Source organism: Chelmon rostratus, chromosome 3, assembly GCF_017976325.1.
Source record: "Chelmon rostratus isolate fCheRos1 chromosome 3, fCheRos1.pri, whole genome shotgun sequence".
In the NCBI taxonomy this organism is placed as follows: Eukaryota; Metazoa; Chordata; class Actinopteri; order Chaetodontiformes; family Chaetodontidae; genus Chelmon; species Chelmon rostratus.
Genome location: NC_055660.1, coordinates 29,721,130 through 29,744,011, shown reverse-complemented (window position 1 = coordinate 29,744,011; position 22,882 = coordinate 29,721,130). Strand labels below are relative to the sequence as shown.

General features: G+C 40.9%; 1 protein-coding gene across 1 annotated transcript in view; it reads right to left on the bottom strand.

Annotated features, from left to right (window-relative positions):
• LOC121604810 (teneurin-3) overlaps nt 1-2,800 on the bottom strand; it is a 34,259-nt gene extending 31,459 nt beyond the window's left edge. Inside the window, exons 1-2 of the mRNA XM_041934424.1 lie at nt 2,728-2,800; nt 849-969 (exon numbers count right to left, since the gene is read on the bottom strand). Coding sequence (XP_041790358.1) covers nt 849-969; nt 2,728-2,800 — 194 coding nt within the window. The remainder of the gene's footprint in view (nt 1-848; nt 970-2,727) is intronic.
• Between the last annotated feature and the right edge of the window lie 20,082 nt (nt 2,801-22,882).

Below are 22,882 nucleotides of genomic sequence, written 5' to 3'. Positions count from 1 at the left end.
CAGAACTTTTTTATATGAAGAATACATGGAGGTGGCATAAAAATGAAAAATGAATTGTGTTCTTTTTTTTCTGACATATATTGTAAATCATGTGCTCTGCTGATTTTTGCTGGATAATCATGCACAGTTGGTAAACATTTAGCACTCTGCTAAAATACATTTTCAGTCTTTTCTGAGAATAAAGCAGACTGATTATGGCTGAATTGTTTAAGTACAACTCCAGTAAAACTCCAGAAAAAGGTCAAACTATAGTCATTCAACTTCGATCGTACCACGTATACACTAACTATTCCAGACTGAACACAGATCTCAACACCAAAGAGTACAGTATATTTTAATCCCTACAGGCTGACTAAGATGAAAACTGTCAATCAATATGACGAAAATTATCCGGGGAAGTGGAAAATGCTTTGGACAGATCATGTTGGTTTACGCTCTTATGAAGCCAGAAATAATGGCTCATGGAAGTGGAAATCATGGTAATAAAAGCCGGCATTTATACATTTATCAACACACCGACACGTCTGCACTCTGTCGTGGTTTGTTCAATATCGTGAGCAGACATGTAAATTTTTAATTAAGTAAGAGTAATTATTTTGATGCTCCCAGGTCAACAAAAGCAGTAGCTACTGGTTCTCCTGTGGCATCATCAGCAGAGGTGTCACTGCAACAAATCTACCATAGATCAAATCACCTTTGTAAATATGTGCTTTTGTGTTTTAGTCTACTCAATCTAATGCCATTTGTGAATATGTTTTGGTGCTTCACACATCTATGACACAGGTCGAGTATTACCCAGTGTGTTAGACAAATCGGGACATTACAATGTGTGTCATCCCACTTCTGACCTGGTCTGGTCTTGGTGCTGGTCAAAGGCCTTGAGTGTTTCACTGGAGGAGTAGGACTTCTGAGTGGGGACCCGGAGTCCGTGGGAGCCAATAGCACAGTCTTCACTGTCCCCTGATGAACCTGCCATAGATAGATATGCACACATGACCAGGTACACACATAAAAGTCACAAGTCATGCAAACTCACCCACAGCCTGAAAAGAAACATCGTCTGACACTGTTTCTCATCTTCCAGGCTGTGGTTGGATTGTATAATTTACAGTTTGTGTTTCCATGACCCATAGACACATATAGGTATTAAGAAGCCCTGAGAGTTAAAGGCATGGCATTCATGATGGGTTTACAGTGCAATATGTTCATCTGATGTCTTGTTTGGGGGGGCTAGTGAGATCTCACAACTGTCCCCAGTTTCAGTCAAACCTCACATTTCGGTGAGGTGGATAAGTAATGGTGGAAGGTAATGGAGTCGGCGTCAGTGGTTGCCAGGTATCCGTTACCCCCTCAGCTTAATGGTCCTGACAAAATGGGCATCCATTGTAAAGACATAGTCTGTCTGCTAGTGTAAGGCCATTTTTAAGCAATCATTGAAGAAGCACACTGTTCCTACAGCATGAAAAGCATCACCTGTCATTCCACCTTTAAAAACTCTTTGCCCCCAAGAGTTCAAAGACTTTTGACCCGTGGGCCTAACTTAGAATAATGGGGACTTTAAACGGAACGATGTCTCAGTAACTCTCTTGGTGAGCTGCAGACACTGATCACCAGCAGATGTGGAGTGTTGCAGGAACAGATGAGCTCCATGGCTTTACTGGTTCTATAAACGAACATCTGTGGGACCAGTGCCTCTTTCAGCCACATCGTCCAAAAGCCTGACGAGAAGCCACTGATCACCAACGAGGTAAATGTTCAGGATGTTTCCAGCTGTGTGAAGCCAGCAAGCTCATTCTGAACACCAGAAGAATGTTTTGGAACTATTCAAGATATCAATACAGCGCCATTATTCAAACCTAACACAAGGATCGGGTTGTGATGTGTGGACTGCCTAACAGCAGATGAATGCTTGTTGGGGAGACAGTTAGGCTGTCTGCATCCAGGATGATTCTCGCCTGCTTCATCTGCTCTGCAACAGAAACTATTCTGCCCTGAAAACCAATATTCCATGGCTTCAAAGTTAGATGTTGCTGTGTGAAGGAATGCTTTCTCAACAGCTGGACTGGACGTACAGCCTCAGGCCAGCTGGAAAAATCATCCACGACCTTTCTCATGTACTTTGTAAATTCCCTTACACATCAACTGACTTTACACTGATTTATTTATGAGGGTTAAGGTTGGCTTTTATTTGAAGATAAAACCAAAAATGAGTTCACTCAAAATGCTGTTAATAATCACGTGTTGCACAGGAACCACAGTGTAGTAGCTGATAAACTGTGATGGATGTGTACAGCAGACAGTTGTGGTAATAATTTCAGCTCTGTTTTCTCTTCTAAACACGTTTGCCTGCTTTGGGTGTTTGACAAGTACAATGTTAATATCACTGATAGCAAACAGAGCCAAAACTGAGTAAGACCCATGGTTGCATGAAACCAGAATTTTCTTTGGTTTCTTACTGTGTGGAACTGCTATGAAATCTAAATTGGTCATGATCTCATTGGCTGTGAAAAGTTCAAAGAATTAGTAGAAACCTCGTACGATAAGCAAGCAATAATGAAAACATTGTATATTATGAATGAATATGAAAAATCATTAAATAAATATATTTGAAGCCAGCAATGGATATCTGAATGCAAAAAGGATGACTGGCTCACTCACTGACTGAACAAATGAAAGAAATGAAAGAAATGAATGTGAGCGGAGGAGTGAGTGACTGCGCTGCCTCACCAGTGTACGCTCCCTGCTTGTCCTTGCGGCTCTTGGACAGCGAGCAGTATGGACGTCGCTCTTTCACTTCCATAATGCTTCTGCTTGTGCTGTTGGCAAACATACAGGCATGCTTCTGTTCAGCTGCACGGACAGAAAGACAGACAGGCCGACAGAGAAGGACACACAGAGATAGTGGATGAAGACAGAGAGAGAGTCAGACAGAGAGAGAGAGAGAGAGGTTGTTGGACTCCACCTGTAAACACACAGAGACACAAAAAGGAGAGGTCAATGTCAGAGCCAATGAGAAAGCAAATTCATACTTGCAGTCAGGTTAGACAGAAACATGTCTCTCTTTATTTGGTTCATTAATGCTCCTCCTGTACATTGATTCTTTAGTCAGACATTTAATGTAATTTCCGAGCTATAGCTAATCCACCTCAAACATTTTCATTAGTGTGAGGTGCAACATGCTAATGAAAACGTTTGAGCCCTTCACTAAAAACCACGCGCAACTGCATGCATAACTGCTCCAACACGTGTTTCTATTCATCACAGCATGCTAGAGCACTTAACTGTTAATTGCTCTCCATGTATCTTGTGAATGCAGTCTTATGAGTGTAAATGAATTGTCACCTCACCGTAACACTTGACAAGAGCCTGTCTCATCCCTCGCTTTAAGTGTCAGGTTGCCTCTGCGGCGCATTTCCACAACTTAAGAGTAGTCTCTCTAAAGTTTACCTTCCAAGCTGTGGAAACAAGTCAGTGACTTCCATACACTTTCCTGAGTAACTGTACTCAAGCTGTTGACTTGCTCGAGCCTTTCTTTGCACAAGCCAAAACAGAGAGGAAGTGATGCTGTGTGAACAACGCTGATGAGTAAAAACATCACATCAGATCAGGCCGCAATGATTCGGCATCTCATGGTTCTGTGCAACACGAAACCAAGCTTGAGGGTTAACAAGCCGTCACAGTTACAGGATATTATCTTTGACTTCTCTGTGCATTTCTCACCTAAGAAACACACGTGTTTTGTTTTCATTTCATGCAGCTGAGACCTCGAAAAGTTCAGAATGTTAATGTGTGTGATCCTTCCTCACCAGAAAAAACAGCTCTATATTGTATATATATTTGTATATATACACATTCCCTGGCTACATTGTTAGGTTCAATGCAATTTAATTTACACACACAAATGTACACACACATGTACATGTGTGTGCTTTATTTGCACGCACAGGCACAGACACATGCACACACGCACACACACACTGTTTTATGAGGACAGTAATGGTTAGACAGCTTTATAAACCGTCAACTTAATCTGAGACACTAAGCCTTCAATCCGATACCTTCTGGACCTGCACGCATTTCTATGTGTTTGTGTATGTTTGTGTGGTTGTGTCGTGATGCACGCTGCTGTCTGGACTACTGAGTTTGTGCATTATTGTCTGTTCTTTCCACCAGAAATAATTTTATTTTTATCTACAATCTATTTTAATGACAGTAGGACAAGAAGGACAACAGCCGCTCTGGAGTCCTAGTGACTAATCACTCATTTGGCATACTTGCTTAGTTTGATTCAGAATAATGTGCCTGTGCTAGTGAACGTGGGTCAACCCGGAGTCTCCGCTGAACCTGACCTACATGCTGTGAGAGAAAATCGCCAGGAATCCCAGGAGGAAGCTTGCACAAACATAAAAAGAACATGTAAAAAAATGTTCACCATGGAGACATGATGTTGGCAAGTGCTAATGAGATACATGATATTCATATATTAACTGCTGATCTGCATTGGGCTTGATAATCATGGTGTCCCATGCCGTGAGCAAGGGCTGTGTTGGCGGGGGGCCCCTGAATGATTCAGAGGAACAGGAGGTGCTGCAGATATTTATTCTCTGTTCTTTTGCATTTTGTTTCTTCTTACAAACTTGGACAGAAAAAGTTTCCCATTACATTAACAGAGGAGTTCAAAGAGTTAACCTATTTTTTTAAAAAGCATGAAACTAAACATCCGTTCCTTCTCACAAAGTTCACTGATCTTCTGACAAAAAGGGCCACACAAATCTAGTCCAACTTTTATTAAGTCTCTAGCACTGGCTGCTAACTGCTCACATCCTAGAGGGCATAATGAGTCTGATGTCACTTCCTTAAAGAAATATTTGGCTGTTTCATGTGTAGATAAAGCACGCAGTGTTGGTTCATGAACTGAACTCTTCACTGAACTCTGTTGAACTCTAACCTGTTTTTGCTCTGTGTTCAGTCTTATTTCCATGCTTAAAAGTTTTAAACAGTTATATTATTAATCAGAGTGTTGGTAATGTCAAAACATGTATTCATATTTTAAAAAACAACACACACATCTAATTTCCAAGGATTCCAGCACTATTTTAATGGTCTTTAAAAACTCTGGTTTGACTGAGTTGTGACAGAATTGCATCAATCTTTTCTGTTTCAAATTGTGAAAGGGAGGAATTCATGTAATTCGGTCTCTGACAAAGCGCTGCAGAGTGAATGAATAACTGAGTGCTGCTCTTATCAGGTGGGTGAACAGAAAGAACAGGAAGTTGTTCAGTCAGCCTTGTAAGACGCAACTTGATTTCAAGCTGGAAAAATCCCTCCCTTGACCCTGCAGGCAAACAGGACTTAAAGCACAGCTTACAGCATACTATGTTTGTTTTGTTCACAGCACGACTGCTGTTCAGGCTGTATACAATACCATACCATTCCATTCCATACCATTCCATACCATACCATACCATACCATACCATACCATACCATACCATACCATTCCATACCATACCATACCATACCATACCATACCATGGGAGGACCAAGTTAGACACTGACCTCCAGCTTTAGAAACTGTGTCCAGTTTGTTTATTTGCCTTTGCCTCATGTCCAAAAGCAAAGGCAGAGAACTCTACATTTCAAAAACTGCCCCAGGATGAAGATGACGCTTGTCTCTGTGTGTTTGAGACTGACTCTCTGTGTATGTTTAACTGTGTATGTTCTGAGATAAGTGTGTTAATGAATAATATGTGTCTTTATGAGAAACCGAGTATGTTTATGGACACGCACTGTGAGCTTTAAGGAGGCTTTTACCACAGCAGAACTGCATGCTGTTGCTGCTGCTTCTGTAAATCACTCCGCTATTAATTTTTATGTTCAGTGAACTGCCTGGCTTCGAGGGCTCCCACAAATACACAGATTATGCGCTCAGTGACGTCCCTCCCTCTTCCCTTTTCAATCTCCTCTGTCGCTCTCTATCTTTTATTCATATCTAATCTCTCTCTCCCGTCTCTTCTCACACATCATGAATAACGACTGAAAACTGGAGAGGAAGATTTCTTTAACGGCGTAACAACGTCTTCCATTCTCCTCAGAAATTAACTCTGCATTTCAAATTCTCTGATGAGCGGACAGAAAATACTCTCAGCGTAGTTAATCAAACTTTCCTGGATACTATGAAGGCTTAGAAGATGACAATTTGCTGGTGTCATTTTACCTCCGCAGAGAAAGGTGGAGGTGACCCATGATTTCACAGAGAAAATACATGCTCAGCTCATAAAATATGGTACGTATGTAGCAACAATAACATCCCTATAATATAACTGAAAAGCTCCATTTTGTATACACATTCTGACACACTAAATACATTTCATTGACAAAAGAAAATTCATACATTTAATTTTAATATTTCTACATGCAGTATGGAAAAAACACATGAACATTTGGCCAGAAAAGCTCCTGGCCTCGCATGTTGATTTCAGCACCTGTTGACTGAATCTGAAGCATGGGTGAATTAGATGTGATTTGAACACAGCAAGACACTGAAAAACAGGTGCATGGCAGCTTCCTGATAGTGTTCAATCTCTCCCAACAGGTGAGGCGACCGCTGTGTGCCTCTGACTCAGACAAGCGCTGTAAATTATTCAATCAGCTTCCCTCTACTGAGGAGGCTCTTGTGGAGTGCTCAGATCGAGTAGCTCCTTGAAGAAGAAGCTGTTGTTTTAGATGGTGTGTTAGTTTTTCTAATGAATGGGCAACGCAATCTGTGCCCAATATGTAGAGCCTCTTTTGTCAGCGCCTGGACACAACAGCTGTCTCGGAAACGCACAAGCCGCTGGCTCGCCGTCTCACTCTTATTCTTCTCCTTCTGGGCAGCACATTGTTGCTGAAGGAATGTCAGCTGGGTTGTTGTGTGTGAATCCTACAGGTTTCTGTCTACTGCCGCCACTTTGGTTATTTCTTTCACAGAGACATGATCACTCTGCCTTGATGTTAAGGCAGAAAAGAGTTGTTAACCTCAGCTAACTGAGCTCAGAAATCCCCCTCTGACCCCCAACAGTGGCTTCTGGTAAAGTTACACTTACAACAAACTAATATTAATATTTATTTCTCTGGATCGGAACCCAGTATACATTCACAGATGGAACCTGAATTCTTTACAGTGCCTTATTAAATTTCTTTGGGTTTAGCTTTCATCATTTGTTAGAACATACATAACAAAAACAATTCATTTGTGATCTGGAATCATCTTTTGTTGGTTGAACCAGTACAGAATCTTTTCAGAGGCAGCCAAATAAATGTTCACAAACTGTAGCTAGGACATGAAATGCTAAGCAAATATCCTATCCTATAACTCCTATGTCGAAAAGCTTCAAGTATTGATGTGATATAAAATGAAATGAACATGATGCCCCTCCCAATTTGAAGCAGGTGTTGCCACATGTGGAGAACAAGTACATTCTCAAAAACTGTGAGCTTACAACAAATCACCACATGCAGCTAAGTGTGGCAAAGAGAGATGACTGAGCAGCAAAGTCTGTTGACAGCGCTTCAATGCAGAAACCTGACTGACGGTCACTGTGGGACATGTGACGGCCATAACGTGGTTGGTCAATTTATACATTTACATATTTGTTCTCAGTTGTCTTTTGCTACAATCATAACATCATACACAATGGTAAGAGCACAGCAGCCCTGCAGCCTGAGGCATATATATACTTGACCTGACCACAGTCTGTTTTCTTACACTTACAGCAATTTCATACATTGAAGTGAGGGAAGTAAACTGCATGAAAGAAGCTGAGAGCAGAGTAATAATGAAGAGGTAGAGCAGGGGTGGCATGAAGGGGGACATAGAGGAGACAAAGTAAAGGACAATGATTAGAGGCTTCACACAGTAGAGGACAGATAGGACAAAGAGAGTAAACAGACTGAGAAGGAGTGATTAACAGCAAGACAATTACAGGAAACCACAGACCAGCGGAGCATTGTGAAGATTCTTTTCTTTTCAATAGATCAAATGTACATTATGAACAGATTTAATACAAACCAGATTTAAATGCACATTTTTCAATACAAACAAGGAAACAGTGATTTGACACAAAGCACTTAGTTCAAACAAGTGTCTGGTATTTTCACTCTGCTGAGACGAGGAAAGGAAGAGGAGGAGGACGAGAGGGAAAGCAGAAATACAGAAAAGAAAGATGAATGGAAGCGATCAGTTTGCTGTTGTTTTTTCCTTAATAAGTGAATTAGCAGAGTTTGATCAGGTGCTTCATCAATAATTAAATTGTTAATTAAAAACACTGTGCTTCAGTGAACAATGAAGGAAAGCTAATAGGGATTAAAAAGCCAGTTCAGGGTTCTTCTTTATACGAGTATATCAATTAACCTTTAACTTCTGTCGGTTGAAAACCTCATTGCTTTTGATTTTTTACTCATTTTTTATTTGCATATTTTTTTTAAAGTAATATTCCATTAGTTAAAAAAAAAACATCATATTCTCCTGCACAATTATTCCACAGACTCAAGACAGCTCATGGTGATAGATTTTATTTCGTTTTTCTTTCCTGTTCCAATGTGCATGTCAGGGATGCACATAACTGCTACACAGGTGCACATGCCTGAAAATCAAAAATGTGTCATGTCCAGTTGTTTTAAATCACACCTTTGTGTACGAGGCAGCAGCTGAATTGAGTCAGGGTTATAGAATGGACAGTGTGGTGAATGGGATCACTTTGGGTGGGCATGGTAAATGTTTTGCACTGTGAAGCTGTTACAATGCAGCAGATGGCGGTAATGCAATGCTTCTGGAAGCCCACCAACATAAAATTCAACAGAAGAAGAAGACACCAGCGCATTCCTCGTCTACACGTGTTTCTCGTCAACACATTTGACCCAATGTAGTAACCAACTGTGAGAAATGTTCCAAAACACTTTAACCAGCTACTCTGGCGTCCTGCCACCTAGAAACATTAAACCGGACTCCAGAAGAAACGAGGGGTTTGTTATTTCCAGGAAGGGGGAACATGGATAACGCAGACCATTGCAAAAACTAGCAGTGGGGAGTTAAGAGCAAAGTTGCAGTCAAACTTTGTCATAATTCATGGAGAAATTCTTGAGTTATGGCCAAAATGTGTTTTGTGTGGTCATGCTGACCAAGACTACCAAAATCCAATCAGTTCATCATCAAGTCCAAGTGGACGTTTGTGCCAAAGCTCAAAAACCTTCCTTCAAGGCGTTCCTGATTATCGTGTTCTTGAGGATGGGACAAACAACCTGGAAACATAATAAAAACCAGCGCAGCTTGTCTGTCTCATCTCATCTCTCAGCCCTCTCAGACGCACATTCACCTGTCAAAGACGACCACAGAGACCTTTGACCTGAAGCCAGCTGTTAACCTGTGGATAGAGACAGCTAATCAGAGGCTGAGCAGGGACTGGGAGGTGCGTCTTCATTATCTGACATACAGGAAGCTGAAGAAGACACCAGTGAGGAAGACACCAAGGAAGACAGCGGAGAAGATTGTATTCATTAAGACCACACTATCAGTTGAGTAACAAACCCCACGTTCTGCTACTCACCTCTGTCCATACTAAATACTTTTTTTGGTTGGTTGTTTGTTTAATTTCTTTTTGTGTGTTGCTATTAATTCTTTTCACACAGTATGGATGTACAAGAAAATACTCTGCATTATACAGTGCATTATTTTAGAAAGAAAATTTACAGAGGTTAATACTAAATGCAATGAGTCGATTAAATTCAATTCAATTCAACAGCAGATATCTACTATTTGTAAAACAAAGCATGTATTGGTCATACTTGATATTAAGGTACACATATTCACCATTATCTAGTTGCTAATTAGCATGCATATAAGAAGCACATTAGCTCTTTATTTATCATTATAAAGCAATTATTATTGCCTTATTCTTGAACAACAATAACCTAACTCTAATGCCCAGAATAAGACAGAATAAAAAACAAACAAACAAAACAAAACAGTATGTAGCAATAATTTCTAACAGAATATAAAAGAGGAGTAGAGTAGTAGAGTTCAGGGGCAGTGTATACAGGTCAGGCCAGATTCTTGTATGTATGCACTTTATTTTCTCTGCCTCGCTCCTGTTGAGGACCAAAAGGCCATAAAAAAGATGTAAAAACACATCTTGCATAAGTGTAGCCCTGAGTTATTCACGCTGGAAACACACACATGCTTGATAGTAACACTTCTGTAAGTAAACTCTACGCCCTCAATTCAGTGTGTGCCTGCAGGTAAAAAGTGAAATCCAGGAGGAGAGCTTTCTAGGGAACACTAACAGTAGATTAATTCTACTGAATACATTAGACGGAAAGGTGATGAATGCGACCCAGCAGATGAATAGATGTGCATCAATTCTGTCCAGAGGCTTGTTTTTCGTGCTCTGCACATTACTGTACAGCAAACACTGTGCTGCAAATCATTCACACTAAATTACTGACTCCAGTGCACACAACACCAGTCTGAGCAAAAGCAATGACTGCATTTACATATGACAAGGAAAACATCAAAACAGATGCAAATGATCACGTTCTGTTTTATTCATGTTTTACACAGCGTCCCAACGTTTTGGAATCAGATTGTGTAACTACTGTAAAAAAAACAACAAAAGTTTAACACACACACTTGTGTTTAACACTACATACACTGTCTTCTATGCTGTGTTAAAGCACTACATACAGTGCTTTAAAAGTACTGTGTCATCATCACTGGCAGATATGGATCTAAGCATGCTATATATACTGTATATGGACATGCAGACACTGTTCATAACCTATATATAATAATCAGTCACATTCATCAGTCAATATTTAATCCATTGCACTATTTGTATTTGTTTACAACTGACAGAAAGACCAATATTTTCTACATGTATGGACGTAATATTCTATGTTTATTTTTAGCAATCTTTGTTGAGCTTTATTGTGCTTTTATCATTTTATTCTGAACAGCCAGTGATAGTACGATCACATGTTGGGGTCTGACAGGATTCTTTCCTCATTCTTAGTGTTTCTGCTTTTCCCTCCCTACTGCGTCCTGTTTGTCTCTCTCTGTGTTTGTGTGTTTCAATCAGGGCATTTGCTCCTCCCACCTACTCACCTGCTCACCTGCCACCAATCCAGTCATCAACTACACCTGAAGCCTGCAGTATGTACACTCCAAATATTCACTCTACTATTTGCCAACTCGTTTAGTGTGTCATAGCGGCACTGCGTTCTGCAGACTCTCCTGTTCCTCTGCAGTTTCTTCGTGTTGTTTTTTTAACCTTGCAGACCCTATTTTATCCGTGCTTCAGGTAAGACAAACTGACAAGGTCCAGTTGCGAACGATTGAATGCCCTAAAGCTTCAGGACATCAAGAAACTATTAGAACTGTTTGAGTTGAAAGGATCTGATTGTGTCACCCACTCTGTCTTTTCACCTGCCAACACTGAGCTTCACCACAGTGAAACCAGGACACTGACAGATACTAAGGTTTTACCAAATGATCTTAAAATGTTGACACTGTTACTTCAGGCTGACGTTGCCAATGACAGAAGCTGCCAGCTGCTGATCTTCACTATCTGAGTTTTCATTTTCAGCCCCAATAAGTGAATCCAAAAGAAGCCTATCTATTCAGCATCCCACTTAACGTTTGTCCTCTTCTGTGTCTTAAGTCAAGTCTCGTGTCAGGAATACGAGTGGAATTTGTACCTCGACATGTTGAAACATTGCAACAAAGCTCACTAGCAAAGCCTCACTTCAGACTCACTTCAACAGAAGCACTGGAACTGGCTGTAACAGCAACAAAAATGTTCCGTACAAATAACCTGAATAGGTGACACATCTATAATTTTAAATTCACTATGAAAGTAAGAGGAACATGAAGGCAATTAATGTCATCAGTAAGTACTGTAACCAATTGTTACAATATGTACACGTATTTCAGGTTATTCCAGCAAATATGCTCCTATGTTCGACTGGTGAAAAGGCAGCAGAGTGGTAAGCCATCCAAAACATGCAGGTTAATTTTCCTGTCAGGGCCCTTGACTAAGGCACCAGCTTAGAACTGCAGATGGTCCCATGGTGGCTGCCCACTGCTCCTAACACTTAGGATGGGTTAAAGGCAGAGAACATTCCCAACAGTGATCAATAAATGAGCTGAACAGTTTAAAATAGGTTGATTATTTTGATATCCCGGTTTATAAAATCAATGAACACTAAGATTTCAATTGTACTTTATGAGGCACTCTATGTTAAATGTTGTGCGGGAAATTCAAATAACAGAACATTGTTATAAGTGTGATGTGAGCTGTGAGTGTCACCTTGCACTCATCAGCAAAGGGCAGAAAACTCTTCATGACATGAAAGCATTGTCCAAGGTCAGATTTATAGAGGGAAAAATGACTTCTGCTTCTGACATGAAGGAGAAGACAGTTCTCTTCCTTTATTTTCAGACCAAAACAAGTTGCACAGTCATGTTAGTTACATGAAGAGAAAAACACTTGACTCTCTACTTCCTGTTTTTCCCTTTGGGTTTTAAAACACGACTACATTCCTAGAGGCTGAGAGTCTAGAGGAGAAATATCAGTTTGCACTCTATTATTTTGCAGTGGTTTTTCAAAAAAATGTCCATAATGTCATCAGGTCATAATTCATTAATATAGACCAATATACACAGAGAAGCTGTACAATATATACACAGGAAAGCTTCATGAACCAACACAAAGGAGCATCTTACATTCATCTTTTCAGTCTAGTTCACTTAAAAGCACGCAGTCCTCATGTTTTATACAATCATGGGGTGTGCTAAAGGAGGTTCAACTGAGGAGGAACAGTGTTGACTGATAATGTGGACATTTCTGTGTGTTTGCGTGTGTGGGTGCATTCGTGTGCATGTATGTGAAAGAGGATGGGTGTTATCTGGCCCAGAAAACAAGATAACTGCCCTCCCAGTAATTCACCTTCAAGCACAACTCACCACTTTGCGCAGTGTGTTGACTTTGACACCACATACACACACACACACACACACACAGACAGACAGAGAGTACACTTTCGACTGTTTGCCACCCATCAGCAGCTCCACTTTGTCATCTTTCTTCCTCTGACTCTGTCTTATGTTCATCAAACATAAAATACATAATAAACTGGAACTGTTACTGTAGAAGTCTCTTTACTGCTGATCCTTCTGCCATTTTCAGTTCTGATGTCAGGTGTCAATTCTGATGGCCATGCATTCTAACACTTCACATGCACAAACTGTGTACTTAAAGACTAGTGTGTAAGATTTAGGGGCATGTGTGGGCAGAAAATGTCAGAAATGGAATATGATATTCATAATTTTGTTTTCATTGGTTTATAATGACCTACAAATAAGAGTCACCTTAGAATGAGCTCTGTATCTACAGAGGAAGCGGGTCCTCTTCCATGGAGTACGCCATGTTACACCACCATGTTTCTGACAAAAAACAAACCAAATGCTGGCTCTAGAGGTGTTTGTATTCTGTTGTCACAATCATCTCTTCCTAAATCCTTATTCAGTATCTTTAGGTTTGTCAAACAGCAAACCTCTTGAATGCAACAGCTGCTGTAGCAGTTAAAGCTGTATTGTTCTCATATGGATGAGCCAGTAACATCAAATCTACCAAAGGGAATCCCTCAGCATCACTTCCCTCTGCCACACCACGGGAACACAGCACAGCACAAACGAAAGTCAGCTGCAGAGCATCTTGAGCAGACTTCAATCAAACGCAGGAAACAAGACAATATGTGAAAACAAAAGCTAGGATCTTTGAACAGCTGTAGCCTACCTCAGGTTTTCTGTCCATCTGTCTCAGATGCTCCCATTTCGTCAGAATAATCCAATTCAATTTACAATGCTAATCTGAAATAATCCACCCATTCCTTTTTTTCCTCACTATCTATCTACCTCATCCATCACTCCCTTACCCCTTCCTCTGTATTTATTCCTCCCTTTTGCCTCTTTTACCTTACTGTTTGTCAAATTCCTCTTCATTCTTTTTGTCACTCCTTCCTGTTCTCTAACTCCCTCTGTCTCGTCACCCCCCCCTTTCTTGTCCCGTGTTATCTGACCTGAGTTTTACAAGTGCAAGTCTACTGGGATAATCTCTCTCTCTCTGTCCATTTACCTTTTCCTTTCTCCCATGTAATCTCCTTCCCCTCTCTCAGATAAAAAAGAGAGGATGATGAGAAAGACAGTTACAGGGATGGAGAAAAACCCACTCACACATACATCTGAAGTGAACAAATGGATAGAGAAGTAATAGATGTGTAAGCAAGCACAGAAGACCAGACAGTAACTACATATAAAGGTAGTGAGGAAAAGAGCGATGTCAAGAGAAAGATTTAACTGTCAGAGAAAGAGTGGGGGATTCCACTACTAATCCATTTATGTATCTGTGAGTGGGGGGTCAGGGTGAGAATAGGGCCAGAAGCAACACCACTGGAAGAGATCAGGGGTTCAGTGTCCAGTTCAAGGACAAACCAGCACAGATGGACACGGTGCAGGGTTTTTCAGATATTGATTGCTGTTGGCCAGTGTGCCCAGGTCAATTATAGGTTGTCTGCAGGTTTCAAAAGTTCACTACAAGACCGTTTATATTGCTACTGTAGCTGATATTCAGTTTAAGATACAATGAGATTACATTACTTCTTGAGGTGGCAGCAGTGTGCAGTACTGTTCGTCTTTTCTGATACTGTCACAGACAGAAATCTTAAAATTCAACACATATAGCTTTTAAATGGAAATAGGTTTAAAAAAGGAAAGAATAAAAGAGGTGTATTCCTTTTTTAATTATATAAGCAGGGGTGCACATAATGTTTTTAGTTACGTACCCAGATGAGTACCAGGAGATGGTGTTTGTTACACCATATGTAGGGTGATCTTAATAAACTCAGTCTTGCGTGCTGTCCTCAGTGTCTCGCTCACTGCTTTCCTTCAGCTGCCTGCATGGTAGATGAAGATGCACCTCCCAGTCCCTGGTCGAGCCTCCGTTTAATCTCCATCCACAGGTCAACAGCTGGCTTTAGGTCAAATGTCTCTGTGGTCGTCTTTGACAGGTGGACGAGATGTGACAGACGGGAGCTGTACTTGATCTTTATTATGTTAAGAGGTGAAAATCCCCTCTGACTTGCTGCACTGCTTAAAGGCAGTGACAGAGACAATTTAACCCCTTTGTTGATGTTGGAGTAACAATCTGGATTTCTTGGAATCGCTATTTGAAACAAATTACACTCAGAGGACGCTGCCAAGCATTTTTCTGCTTGGTTTAAGTGAATCCATTCTCTCACAGTGGCGCCTCTGTCAAGTTGTAAAGCAGCTTCTTCTGATGTCCTCCGATCCATCAAAGTGTAGCCTCAAAATTCAGCTGACTGCAACGTTGCTCTTGACTCAGTGACAGTTTGTGTACTGCTCTGCATTATCTGTGGTACCTATGACATTCACTCTGAGCTGCTTCAATGAATCCAAATCCTCAGCATAAGAAGACATAGAGTGTGCGTGTTTAGCATTATGAAATGCACTGAGTTGTACAGCTGATGGTCTTCGTTCAACTTGTTTCCCAAACTAGCAAATGGGCAACTGGACTGGACTGGTGCCTACTTCCTCTTCTGTTTAGTTTTACGGCGTTGGCATCCATAAGTATTGCATTACCACCATCTGCTGGATTGCAATGGCTTCACAGCGCAAACTAACAGTGTCCACCCAAAGTCATAGTTAGAACCCAGACTTAATTCAATTGCTGCCTGGTAGGCAAAGGCACATATTGAGATGGGACATAACGCATTTCTGATTTTGTGAGGCATGCGTACCACTAATGTGCACCCCTCTATATAAGGTTGGTCAAACACTGCTTACTCAAAGCCAATACAAGTGAAAAGAAGAGTACATTCATACTTGACTAATGTAGTTAAGTAACGTTTTATTAACAAGTCAGAAAGCCCCAGCCTGTTAACACCACTATTTCTTGTACATTCATTTACCAGTGGTGTATTCACCAGCAAGGAAATTACCATCAATTTCTGCTTTCTTCTATCTTATATTAAGTAGCAGTATGGTGCAAAAGTGCCTTTTGTTCAAAAGCAGAAACTAACTAATATAATATAATGACCTACATGAAGCATGTTTAAACATCCACTTAAGTGTCTGCTTCAGTGAAGAGATGAAAAGTGGCAGCAGATGAAAACATCAGATCTGTGTGGAGCGATGATGAGAATTTCCTAGAATTGATATATGAAGTAAAGAGAAAGGACACATTTCCATCATGTATTCTGCATGACCTTCTATCATCTGAGGTTTAACTGGAGCTCTCCGAATTACGTCATCTCATTGCGCTATCATAGCATCCACCTGGAGAATTACCACCACCAGCTTTTATCTCAATGCACTCCTAATATTCACATAACAGTAATGAACGGAAATGTACATGACTTTGCATTTTCTTTAGTAAATTATCTGTAAATTTGGTAAATTTTTTCTCTACTTGTGGATTAAAAATGCTGCAGTTTAGTAAGGAGTAAAACTGCATTTTATGCAAAATAATGGGGGATGTTAAAACATCTTTACAAAATAAAGACCAAATACAATAGGAATGGCAGTATGAAGATCAAGTCCAACTGTGTTTCAGTGATTCAGTGAGTTTTTATTAACAGCTTTGAAAACGCGAACTCAGTGTGCCTTAGGGCAATTCTCCCCACAAGCAATTCTTTCCCGCTGTCGGGTGAAATCTGAGGTGGCTGGTGGACGCAGTTTTGAACACATAAACAGATACACTGGGCAGTAGGGATGGGCAGCATAGTAGTTTCATCACTGCCTCCGGTGTAACGTTTGGCCAATGCATTGATTTTCTAATATCATCATTACTGTGCTAAATGTTTCAGCATATTAAAAATAATGTGGTTTACTGTGGCTGTGATGACATGCAGGCAGAAGGATATGCACATACTCATAGAGCTGGAGTTACATTAAGTCACTACTATTTTTCTCACTATAACACTAACTCTGGCAACATGAAGATGTGGAAGGTAGCATTATGAGCATAGCATGCCAATTTATCTGTTGTTGGCTGCAAGAACCAACAGAACCATTGACATCCACTCCCACCATCTGAGGAAGTGAAGACTCAGTGGCTTAACTTGATGGAAATGTCCCCACAACAACAGGAAAAGTCTTATACACACATACTGCAAACAGGATACACAATAAGTGTGCGCTAATCTTTTTACTGTGGACTGCTGAAAGAGACCAATACTGACTTCAAACTTGGAACCTGTAAGTTTTTACTTTTTTTATGTTTGCCGTTAGGAATGTTCCATGGGTAATGTGGCTAGTAGCTATTGTATTTTCTATTGTAGACCAACATACCAGTGCAATGTTGACATATTCAATATTGATGGACAGTCAAGAGAACCTGTGTGAACGTTAAGCCTCATTTGAAGCCAGTTAAATAACCAGAGTTGTAGCTTGGGTGGAGGTAACTGTGTTTTCTTCTTGATTTCTGTGTAGTCTCACATAGCCAGACCTCACTTTATCTCCACACTACATACCGCAACACAGGCTCAGCTGGTTTTGTTGGTAAAGGAAAACCTCCTCTGCTGCGTCGCTATGTGTGTCTGTTTCTGCTGTATGTAAATGTGCTTGTCAGACATGTCCTGTGATACTATGACTGTTGTACTTATCTTATATTCTGTGGGTTTTCTGCCAAATCAGTGCTGTTGAGATTCTACCCCTTGGCTAATAAGCCATGTTACATTTAATAATTAACCTACGTTATGGGGCATACCTAATATTCATTCCCAGTTGGAGCCAATGAACGCATTTCTTTAATATTTTTTTTCTTTCTTAAGATATGTTCCCTATATTTCTAATAGGGTGAAAAGAGGAAGAATCGTGTTTTGAGAGGAGTGTCCCTATTACTTTTGCAATACCATGATATAATTTGCTGTATTAATTATTAACTGTGACATAATTTTTTGGTCATATTGCCCATCCCTACTGAGCAGTTGGAGTGAGGGATTGAGGGAGGAGTGGGGGCCTAATGTAGGCTGGGAGGGAGGGAGAGAAGGTCAACTGTTGTGAACAATGAGTCCATTGATTCCATGTTCCCAGCCTCTTCAAATTCGTCACTCTCTTCTTTGTCCCCTATCTCCTATCTCTCCTTTCTCACTTTTCTCTCATCTTTGTCTTTTCCTCTGTCCTTTTAATGTCCTCAATGTTTTAAGCCCCTGACACATCTAAGAAATAGATTTTCAGAGTTTTTTTTTTAAAGGTTTCCATCCTTAACCCACCTTAGTATTTTGTTCCCTCCTTTTTCCCAGTTATCACCCCACCTCCTCCTTCCTGCTCAGGTAGCAGCTTTCAACTGGCCACAACACAAAGGAACAATTGTACATGTGTGCATGTCAGTGAGTCTCAACACGTCAACAGATACATTTGTGGCATGCATGTTTCTCTACCTCCCTCTAACACAGCTTTTCTTTATGAACATGATTGCATGGAGAAAAGAGGCAGCTGTAATGAACATGAACAGACTGCAACTGAGGGAAAAAGTATAGGGATAAATGTTCAGCAGTGGAAAGAGTGAAAAGATGAGTGAAATGGAAGATGAAGAGATGGCTTAGGTTGTACACTTATCCATTGTAAGAAAAAAAACATAATCCTGCTGTGAAGAAAAAAGAAAAAAAAATAACAATAACAAACATGACTTCTTTAACACATGGGGAGCACCTAAATTTTACTGTATCAGTTAAGCAAGGCAAAGCATTATTATTTAGATTTCAGAGGTAAGTCCAAGTGCTTTGGCAAAGAAAAACACAAGAATGACATTTAAAAAACAACTGTGATGCAACTAGAATAAAATGAAATATTAAGAATTAGATAGCATATATAACCGTTCCAAAAACATCACATAGTATATGAATGTTGGCATTTTGGTCCTTGGTTATATAGCTAAAGTTATGAAACAGTCACAGTTTTGGCACCAAAAGTACTTGGTTAGGTTTAGGGGAAAAATTTGGTTATTTTTAGGAAGACATCATGGTTTGGGTTAAAATATTACTGTTAGTGCCCTATTACCCCACTAGAACACTGTGTTCCCAGAATGCAGGCTTACTTATGGTTCCTAAAGTCTAGGTGGTGAATAAGAGCCAGAGCCTTTAGCTATCAAGCTCCTCTCCTGTGGAACCATCTTCCAGTCATTGTCCAAGAGGCAGAGACCCTCTACATTTAAGAGCAGGCCTAAAACTTTCATTTTGGATAAAGCTTACAGTTAGGGCTGGCTCAGGCTTGCCTTGGATCAGCCCCAAGTTATGCTGCTGTAGGATTAGACTGTCGGGGGACTACCAATGACACAAAGACCTTTTCTGTTCTTCCTCCCTTTCCATCTGTATGCATTGATGTCCTCCTAAGACATGTTACTAACTTGGCTTCTTCTTTGTGCTTTCTTGTTAGTAATAGTAATATTTCCATTATTAGATTCATAGTGTTGGTTTGTAGTGTTATTATGTACATATGCTATCTGATATAATTACTAGATACACTATACGCATAAATATACCATAAACTTGTATATTATGTTCCCACAAGCATCCTGAAGTACCTCCCCTAAGACAGATTGGCTTTGTGTGCATCTTATTTGAACCATGCAGTCTGGTTGCTCCCACAACAGCTCGATAGGGTTTGAGATCTGGGGACTATGCTATTCAGTCTATCAGAGAGGATACCAGATTGCCTCTTTCCTAAGTAGGTTTTACATCATCTGGAACAATATTTTAGTCAATTGTCCTGTTGCAAGACGATATTAACACCAATGAAGTTCTTACTTTATGCAAATCCCTACCTTTTCCCAGCACCAAAGCACCCCCAGACCATCACATTGTCTTGTCCTTGTCATTGTCTAAGGTTGACTTTTCTACACATAAACCAACCTCCACACTTATCTGCCTCACTACAGAAATGGAGTCTAATGGAATCAAACAGAAATAGTGAGGCTTGGAATCGTCCAATAGGTCCTTAATTCCAAGGGATACTGGGCTGAAAACACATACACACAGACATATTCCTCGTGCTGGGTTTGTTGCCCATCTCCTTGGACACGAATGGTTGACGTGGGTGTGGTTCGGTTGCTATTTGACACAGTGACAGTGTTGCTTGTCACCAAATTGACTGACTGACACTGATAAAATCAGAATGTCTGCACCTTTTGGCTGGTGTCAATATTAAAAGACAAACTGGTTTGTTTCTTACTGAGAGATAGTCAGTTATTAAAGATTAAGAGAACAGTTAAGAGAGGGAAATAGTAAGTAAGGCTGTTCTAGATATTCCTGGGTTTCAGGCTTTTGGCCTGTTTTGTCGTGTGGATATTCTGTTTTTATCATCAAAAAGTGCATTCCTTCCATACTAAAATGGACCATTTGCATATATTGCAGGACCCTGAGACCGAGGTGGAATACCAAGCGAATCTGTGATGCAAAGTACCTATAGAAAAACATTAGTAGTATTTCATGACAGCTTTTATAAAAGAGGGACAACTGATTAATAGATCTTTTTTCTCATACAGGAAATGAAGGACTAATAGTCCTCCTCCATGGGAAATAATAGGACTGATTTCACATTTCTTTTCATTTCCAGCATGCCACGGACACAAAGCTACGTTGAACTTGAAAACCCAAACATTTTAGTGCCCAATCACATCTTTTGGAGTGCAAGTTGATTAGATTAAACTTTAAAAGATTCCACAGCACAAAGCCATTAAATATTTAGTGCAGTTAATTTGTTGTTGATTATTAATGATGGCTCAAACATTACATTAATGGGTGCTGAGATTGTAAGATTTAAAAACTCACTTTGTGGCCCCTACACTGAATCCCCATCGATTCACGTTTGAGTGAATTTGAAGACAGAATGTAAAGCAACTTTCTGTGAGCATGTCATTGATAACTGGCAAGAGAGGCAGCAAAGCTTCTATGGTGAGTTTAGTCACCTCGTCTTTAATGTTTCTATGATTCAGGCTGAAAATTATTCTCAATTTTAGGGACATACAGTACTATTGAAAAAATCCCATTCAAACATCTGGTGACCCTGACAAGGGCTCATGATATGTCGAGGTTAGAAGAGCATGCCTTTCAGGTATTAACCAATTAAAATTGAGGTATCTTTGCACATCCAATCATTTGCATTTCCCTTATTTCTAGACTCATCATGTCATCCAGACATACCATACATTTTTCAGGTGAAGCAAGGCTTCTCAGAATTGCCACTTTTTGTTGTGTAGCTTTAAACGGTCAAATTGAACAAAGCAATTCTACTTGAAATCCTTCCATTTTTTAATATATGTGCAAAAATGTTAAATATGAATGGAAGCAGGATAAAGATATTGTAGTATGAGAGCCTTGTTGATGGGACGTTCTGTCTCTTGGTAACTGAAAAAAATCACTCAGAGAAAAGTGTCCTGTTAAGTGTTTGATGTATAAACATATAGATAAAGCTATTTTAAACGCTATAAAGCTTTAATTAACGGCCTCCCCGACCTGAACCTGAGTGGTGATTTGTTATTGGACTTCTGTGCTAGTCACGGTTTGTCCATAATGAACACCATGTTCAAGCATAAGGGTGTCGATCAGTGCATGTGGCACCAGGACACCCTAGGCCGGAGGTCAATGATCGACTTCCTGGTTGTGTAATCTGACCTTCAGCCGTATATCTTGGACACTTGGGCAAAGAGAGGAGCTGAGCTGTCAACTGATCACCACCTAATGGTAAGTTGGATCTGCTGGTAGAGGAGAAAGCTGGACAGACTTGGCACCACCTCCATTGTTGACACAGCTGTTCAGAGCTGTGGCCGTAAGGTCTCTGGTGCCTGTCGTGGCGGCAATCCCCAAACCCGGTGGTGGACACCGGAAGTAAGGGATGCTGTCAAGCTGAAGAAGGAGTCCTATCGAGCGTGGTTTGTTCGTGGGACTCCTGAGGCAGCTAACGGATACCAGCAGGCATCTGCGGCCCGGGCGGTTGTGGAAGCAAAAACTCTGGAATGGAAAAAGTTCGGGGAGGCCATGGAGGAGGGTTACCGGTCAGCCTCAAAGAGGTTCTGGCAAACCGTCCGGTGCCTCAGAAGGGGAAGCAGTACCCTGCCAATACTGTTTACAGTGGAGATGGGGAGCTGTTCACTTTGACTGGGGATATTGTCGGGTGGTGGAAAGAATACTTTGAGGATCTCCTCAATCCCATTGTCACGCCTTGGGACTGGGGACCCAGGAAGCTCCATGGTGGCAAGGCACCAAGGATGGATGAGATCCACCCTGAGTACCTCAAGTCTCTGGATGTTGTAGGGCCTCTTGGTTGACACAACTCTGCAACATCATGTGGCAGTTGGGGACAGTGCCACTGGACTGGCAGACCGGGGTGGTAAGTAAGTAAGTAAGACCTGTTCCCAGTGCATGTTGGACTCCGGCAGGGCTGCCCTTTGTTACCAGTTCTGTTCATTATTTTTATGGACAGAATTTATAGGTGCAGCCAAGGGCCGGAGGGATTCTGGTTTGGGGACCACAGGATCTCATCTCTGCTTCTTGCGGATGACGTTGTCCTGTTGGCTCCTTTGAACCTGGTCCTTAAGCATGCGTTGGGGTGGTTTGCAGTCAAGTGCAAAGCGGCTGGGATGAGAATCAGTACCTCCATGGTTCTCAACCAGAAAAAAGGTGGCTTGCTCCCTCTGGGTTGGAGGAGAGCTCCTACCTCAAGTGGAGGCCTTGTTCACGAGTGAGGGAAGGATGGAGCGTGAGACTGACAGGCTCATCTGTGCTGCTTAGACTGCTCCCCCCGCGACCCGGCCCCGGATAAGTGGAATCTGC